This window comes from Myxine glutinosa, chromosome 13 (assembly GCF_964187855.1).
Source record: "Myxine glutinosa chromosome 13, kmMyxGlut1.1, whole genome shotgun sequence".
Lineage (NCBI taxonomy): Eukaryota > Metazoa > Chordata > Myxini > Myxiniformes > Myxinidae > Myxine > Myxine glutinosa.
The window spans coordinates 75,271,471-75,278,823 of NC_136273.1; the positions used below are offsets into that span (position 1 = coordinate 75,271,471).

General features: G+C 46.4%; 1 protein-coding gene across 1 annotated transcript in view; it reads left to right on the plus strand.

Annotated features, from left to right (window-relative positions):
• Positions 1–1,391: 1,391 nt before the first annotated feature.
• The window catches only part of LOC137439029 (sodium-dependent lysophosphatidylcholine symporter 1-A), an 85,241-nt gene continuing 79,279 nt past the window's right edge, over positions 1,392–7,353 (plus strand). The window contains exon 1 of the mRNA XM_068134617.2: positions 1,392–1,501. Within this exon, the coding sequence (XP_067990718.2) occupies positions 1,427–1,501 (75 nt within the window). The 5' untranslated portion in view covers positions 1,392–1,426. The remainder of the gene's footprint in view (positions 1,502–7,353) is intronic.

Genomic DNA, 7,353 nt, shown 5'->3' on the forward strand with positions numbered 1-7,353 from the left:
CACCCCGAAGACCCAAAATACCCTGAAGACCCCGAAGACCCAAAACATACTGAAGACCCAAAACACCCTGAAGACCCAAAACACCTTGAAGACCCAAAACACCCTGAAAACCCAAAAGACCCTTAAATACCCTGAAGAACCAAAAGACACAGAAGAGCCAGAAGACCCAAAACACCCCAAACACACAAAATACCCTTAAAGGCCCAGAGGATTCAAAAGACACTGAAGACCCAAATGGCCCTGAAGACCCAAAACACCATGAAGACCCAAAAGACACTGAAATGGTCAAAGATGCCTATCCCTCTGAAACAACGTGTGGCGAGGCACGCAGAGCGCGCCGTGTCACATTAGTATATATAATTATTTTACTGTAGAACTGTAGTTCATGATGACGTGGTTTCTTTTCAGGTTAGATGTTGATTGCAGAATATTTTTGAATAATAATAATAATAATTCATTTATTTTGTATAGCGCTTTTCCAGAAGCCCAAAGGCGCTTTGACAGAGTGGAAAACATAATGCATAACAATACATGAAAACAACAATCGCAAAAAGACAAGAATCAATGAATGTGTGATCAAATCAAAGACAATGAATGTGTTGTCTTTCCACGAACACAAAACTTTATGTCGTAATCCTTGATGAATGGAATATTAATCCTACACTTAGCAGAGTAACAAGTTTTCCTCTTACGCATTTGTTTTGAATATAAAACGGAAGTGCCTTGAAACCTTTGCACTGAAGATTTATGTGGAGTAAAACTTCAAAGGCTTTTCCCATCATATGCTGATTCAGGAAAGCTCTTGGGAAGAAGTGCGCAATTGAAAGCAGCATGGACAGAATGGGCAGAAGGGGAGGAGCGCGAGTGGAAGGGGGAGGAGCGCGAGTGGAAAGGGGAGGAGCCCGAGTTGAAGGGGGCGGGGCATAACTATGACACCCCGTGCGCGTCAAACGAGATGTCGAGATGTGAATATGATCAGACGACATCGAGTGAACAAGACGCGAAAAGGAGGATTTGCTGTCTGGTGAATACTTTTGCCACAGGGACAAGTCCAAACACTGTTTTCGAGATCAAATTGTTGTTTTTAAAGTTGGGAGTGCCATTTGTATTAAAGAAACGGCTCCCGTACCCGGACAAACTTTGTACACGGCGCGTGCAGAAATGGACTCCCCTTGAATTGCGTCATCATTGGTCTCCACGGTACTTGAAGGCCTTGTCGGTCGCTGGTGGACCCGGGAATCGCTCGTTTAACAATCGGATGGCTGTTTGAGCGATGCGCACCCAGGCACGCCCACCTCATAATCTCTGGGTACGACCCACAGCAACCTGCACGGACACCCTGTCTTAGCTCCGCCTCTCCCTGCCTCACTACCCACGTACGGTATATATACTCGAGGCACGACTCGCGCGCCCTCAAAAGGTCGTCATGGCTCACGGAGCGCGGACCCCCGATGAGAACCCACTGACGCTGCCCTCGTTCGTGCCTCCGCGACGACCTTCGGTAAGACCCCAGCCGTGGATTCGTGATCTCTTATTGAACTAATACATGGTGTACTTAATGGTCGTGTCTTAAAGAACTGGTCTTCGTACGAGACCGAAATTATCCACACTGCGCGGTTACGCTGACATTACCTGTAAGGTGGTTATTTTATGTTGAACTGTCGTGGTGATGCGCGGGAATGTCCTCTAATGGTCCATGCTCCTGGAGGCTCGACCCTTCGTTGATCCCGGGTCTCAAGGTGGACGCACAGCTTACCTTATCAGATATCGCAGGCGCGCGACGAGTCGTAAGACGCGGGTTTTGCGCCAATTTGGACAAGGATTTGGATATAAAACCGCAGATCCCTGATGGTGGAGCCTCTGGGTCACAAGCAAGTGTCTCTGAAATGATAATAATGTTGGTTGTTTCAGGTGAGGACATGATGGTCGTGCCTCCGGATGCACCTGTATGTCGTTCACTTTGCTCTTTGGTTCAGTTTATCTAGTGCGCACTGGGTGCCATGAATGGAACGTTGATGGAGGGACGACGTTGAGGTAGGGATGACGGGGAGGGAGGGATGACGTTGAGAGAGGGACGACGGGGAGGGAGGGATGACGTTGAGGTAGGGATGACGGGGAGGGAGGGATGACGTTCAGAGGGACGACGGGGAGGGAAAAACGACGTTGAGGAACGACGGGGAGGGAGGGACGACGTTGAGGTAGGGATGACGGGGAGGGAGGGATGACGTTGAGAGAGGGACGACGGGGAGGGAGGGATGACGTTGAGGTAGGGATGACGGGGAGGGAGGGATGACGTTCAGAGGGACGACGGGGAGGGAAAAACGACGTTGACGAACGACGGGGAGGGAGGGTCGACGTTGAGGTAGGGACGACGTTGAGAGAGGAACGACGTTGAAGTAGGGATGACGGGGAGGGACGGACGACGTTGAGAGAGGAATGACGTTGAGGGAGGCACGACGTTGAGGAAGGAACGACGTTGAGGGAGGGACGTCGGGGAGGTACGGCCGACGGGGAGGGAGGGACGACGTTGAAGTAGGGATGACGGGGAGAGAGGGACGACGAGGAGGGAGGGACGACAGGGAGGAGGAGGACGATGGAGAGAAGGGATGACGTTGAGGGAGGGACGACGGGGAGGACCATCGAGGAGATGGAGGAGCGAGGTGACGGGAAGTGAGGGAAGGGTCTGATTGATTATGGGGAGTGGGGGTGGGGGGGTTGGGAGGATGAAAGGTGGAGGTGGCGAATGGATTTACACCCGGGTATTCCGGCGCACAATCTGCGGAAGGACGAGGTCGCAGTCTGGGCAGAGCTTTCCGAGACGGAAGATCTCCACCATCACCCCTCTGTCTCTGTCCCCCTTCCCAACCATCACCACCACCACAACCACCTCCGATCCAATGCTCGAAACTTTCTCCAGTGGAATCTGAATCCGCTTGCTGCCCCCTCGATAAGCTTCGTTGTCCGTAGACCTGTCCACCCCATAATCTGTCTACCATAGACCGTGAGTGGTCCATCAAACCCGATCCTCCGTCAGACAGGCGCAAGGTTTCCGTTTAGAGGATGAACCGGAGCGTCCATCGAAATGTGTCGCCTGTGGACGAAATGTCGCATCGTTCTGGGATCAATGGCGCTGGTTATAGTTGATCCTTCACACTGTAACGACGTTCGTCGTGACATTTATCAGGAGGGTGGTGGTGGGTTCGAGAGGACGGATATAGGATTCCATATAGTACCGATCCCAAAGGTGACTCTCGATGACTGTTTGAGCTCTCACTCGAACCCAGGACCTTCATATGACGAGGAGAAGGGCACACTCCCAATATTGAGTAGTTGTGACGTCCCAGGTGCATTTACGTCATCAATAGTATTACTAATTAATCGAGTGAAACCAGAGAGTGCATTTTTACTAGTTCATACTTAAAGTTTGTTTAATGCGAGATTACATGTAAAGGTACAAAGAGAAAGCGCCACGTTTACATTTATACTTTTGTATTATGGAAAACAATCCATGAAACCTGGACGGGGGGCAGCCAGGTGGGGGGACGGGAGAAAGCGCTGACGTCACAATGAGACGTCACACTCACCTCCTGATGGACTGCGCTCAGGAAATATGTTGCTACCTGATGTAGCTCCAAATGAGGCACAAACAGCGGTGTCCCATCTGTATAAACCCACGTGACCATCACACACACACACACACACACACACACACACACCGTTCATGTTGTAGCTCATGGTCCGTCATGGTCCGTCATGACCATGTCCGTCATGGTCGTGCCTCATTGTAGAAACTCTCTCTCTCTCTCACTGAAGCTGCTTCTCTGTCTCTCTCTCTCTCTCTCTCTCTCTGTCTGTCTGTCTGTCTGTCTGTCTGTCTCTCTCCCTTTGTGCGCATCTGTCTCCCCAACCCCCTCCACCCCCCCCCCCCCCCCCACATCAATTGAGTATTTATTTAACGCTGCTCTTTCATCAAATTAACGTATTGCACACTGAACAACCTCTCTGGAATCACAAATCGATGCTATCCCAGTGTATGTCATGCAGAACTCCTCAATTACCACCAGCACCTACCTACCCCCCTCCACATCCCACCACCTCCTTTAAACCAAGACGTGATGAAAGCGCTCAACAAAATGCATTTCTTAACACGCTCAATGACAACTGCAGAATCAGCATCAGCGCTTCGTGGAAAGCATGAGATGCTAATCCACTCTTATCTGACAGGATTGCACCTCCTCAACGCCTTCCAGTTTGCTCACTTCGTTAGAGGTTTTAAATCTTCCTAATCACCGGCATGTCGAACTGATGGAATCTTTGCAGAGAAGTAAACAAACACAACCATCTAATAACTTGACCTATTTACAATTGATTTCACATACATACACACACAGACAGACAGACAGACAGACATATATATATATATATATATATATATATATATATATATATATATATATATATATATATATATATATGTATATTATATATATATATATAGATATATATATATATATATATATATATATATATATATATATATATATATATATATATATATATATATATATATATATATATATATATATATATATATATATATATATATATATATATATATAATTATATACTTGGCATTTAATATGGAATTTTTTTTTTTTGACTTTGGTATACTTTCTTAACTCAGTATATCAATCTGATGAGTTTATTTTACACTTTGGTGATTTATTTGTTAAAAGAACCATGTCACTGATTGTCGCAGCAAGAAGTCAACAACAGGATTATATCACAGGTGGCGTGGCAAAATGTACGGACGGGTGCATTTGATGATTGGCTTCACAGTCGGGTATACAAGGGTTGTTGCGTTCTGTATTAGTGGAAAACAACTGCTGCACGACTCCAAAAGTTATTGCCGCTTCCTCTGGAGATGGTCCGTCAACTCGACAATGCTGTTTGTCATGGAGTGGTGGCTTTACGAAATTACGGCATGAAACAGCGTGCTATTGCTCGGCAGTATGGCATCACTCAAGGTCAGGTGTCAAAGATCCTGAAACGAAATGCTCAAAGGGGTGTCCCTACTCCAATACCGAGGCCAGGACGTCCCCTCAGAACCACAAGGAGGGATGATCGCCAGCTGCATCAGTTAGTCCGCAATGGCCGTACCAAGTCAGCTAATCGGCTTAGGGCTGAGTGGCAGCAACTGACAAATGTGCCTGTATCCAGAAGGCTAGTCAACCAACGACTGGTTCAAGCAGGCTATAGTGCCAGGCGTCCCCTGAGAAAGCCATGCCTGACCAGACAACACCGCCAGCGCCGATTGCAGTGGGCCAGAGAGCACCGTCAATGGCAGCCAGGACACTGGAATCACGTGATCTTCAGTGAGGAGTCTAGATTTCTGGTCTATCGTCAAGATGGCCACGTCCGAGTGCGCAGACAAGTGCATGAAGCCTACAACAAAGATTGTATAGTGCCAAGAGTCCAAGCTGGAGGTGATGGGGTGACCGTTTGGGCTGCTTTTCATGCAGGGGGCAAAACTGACCTGGTTGGTCTGAATGGAAACCTGAACCAGTTCAAGTACAGGGCCATTCTGGAAGAAACATTACTTCCATTTGCTCGTGCAGCCTTTCGAGGAAACTTTGTCTTCCAAGATGACAATGCACAGCCTCATCGTGCTCACATGATCCAACACTTTCTTGCTGACCGTGGTGTAGAGCATATGGAGTGGCCTGCCATGTCCCCGGAAATGAATCCGATAAAGAACTTGTGGGCAGAATTAACGTGACAAATCGACCACTTGGACCAGCAGCCGACCTCTGTGCGTGAATTGCAGCAGGCTATTGTCACTGCATGGCAAGCGATTCCTGTCCAAACCTTGGCAAATCTCGTGAACAGCATGCCTCGACGTGTACGTGCTCTTCTGAATGCTCGTGGGGGTTACACGAAGTACTGAACTGTAATTTTACTGTCCGTAATCCCAGTCGTAATTTAACTTTTGTTTTTGTTAAAAAAAATTTTGGCTTATGTGCAAAATAGGGAGATACTTCTGGAAAACGTACAGAAGTTTAACACAGTACTGTCCATGAATTGAGTTCGATATCAGTTTACATCACTTTCAAGGATCAATTTATTTGTTTCGAAATGTCAAATGTGGTTTTTGTTTCTTTTAAAGGTCGCATTAACAAAATCTAGAATAATTTCAACATAATTCCAATGAACTTTTGGTTCTAAGACATCTTGAAAAGTAAGTTCACCCCCACAAAAAAATATTCCATATTAAATGCCAAGTCTGTATATGCATTTGGTAGCAGTGGTGATGCACTGCAGTCGTAGCCAGTTGAAAGCATTATTTGTGTGTGTGTGTGTGTGTGTGTGTGTGTGTGTGTGTGTGTGTGTGTGTGTGTGTGTGTGTGTGTGTGTGCACAGTGCTTTCAGAAAGTATTCGCACCCCTTGACTTTTTAACATTTTGTTGTGTTACAGCCTGAATAAAAAATGGATTTAAATTGAGATTTTTTTTTGCCACTGACCAATACATAATACCTCATGATGTCAAAGTGTTTTTTGTTTTTTTTAGAAATTATTACAAAATAATTAAAAATGAAAGAGAAATAACTAATTTACTTGAGTATTCAACCGCCTAAGTCAATACTTCGCAGCAGCGCCTTTGGTGGCAATTACACTTCCGAGTCTTCTTGGTTATGCATGTATCAGCTTTGCACATCTGGATGTGTGGAGTTTCTCCCATTCTTTCTTGCATATTTGCTCAAGCTCTGTGAAGTTCGATGGGAAGCATCGGTGAACAGCAATCTTCAAGTCTTTCCACAGATTGTCAAGGGGATTCAAGTCTGATCTTTGACTGGGCCACTCAAGGACTTTCACGTTCTTGTTCTGAAGCCATTCCAGTGTTGCTTTGGTTGTATGCTCGGTGTATCTGTCCTGTTGGAACAGAAATCCTTGCCGCAGTCTCAGGTATTTTTCACTTTTAAGCAGTTTCTCATCAAGGATTTGCCTGTATTTGGCTCCAATCATTGTTCCCTCTATCCTTGCAAGTCTCCCAGTCCCTGCCGCTGAAAAGCATCCCCATAGCATGATGCTGCCACCACCATGTTTCACGGTAGTGATGGTGTTAGATGCGTGATGACAGATGAGCTGTGCTCAGTTTCAGCCAGATGTAGCTCTGATCTCGATGTGTTAACTTCACTAGTGGTCTCTTCTGTACGTGACTGTATGATCCCTTATTGATTGCACCTATTAAATACACTTCAATCAGTGTAGATGAAGGGGAGGAGACAGGATAAAGAAGGATTTTTAGGCCTTGAGACGATTGAGACATGCATTGTGTATGTGTGCCATTCAGA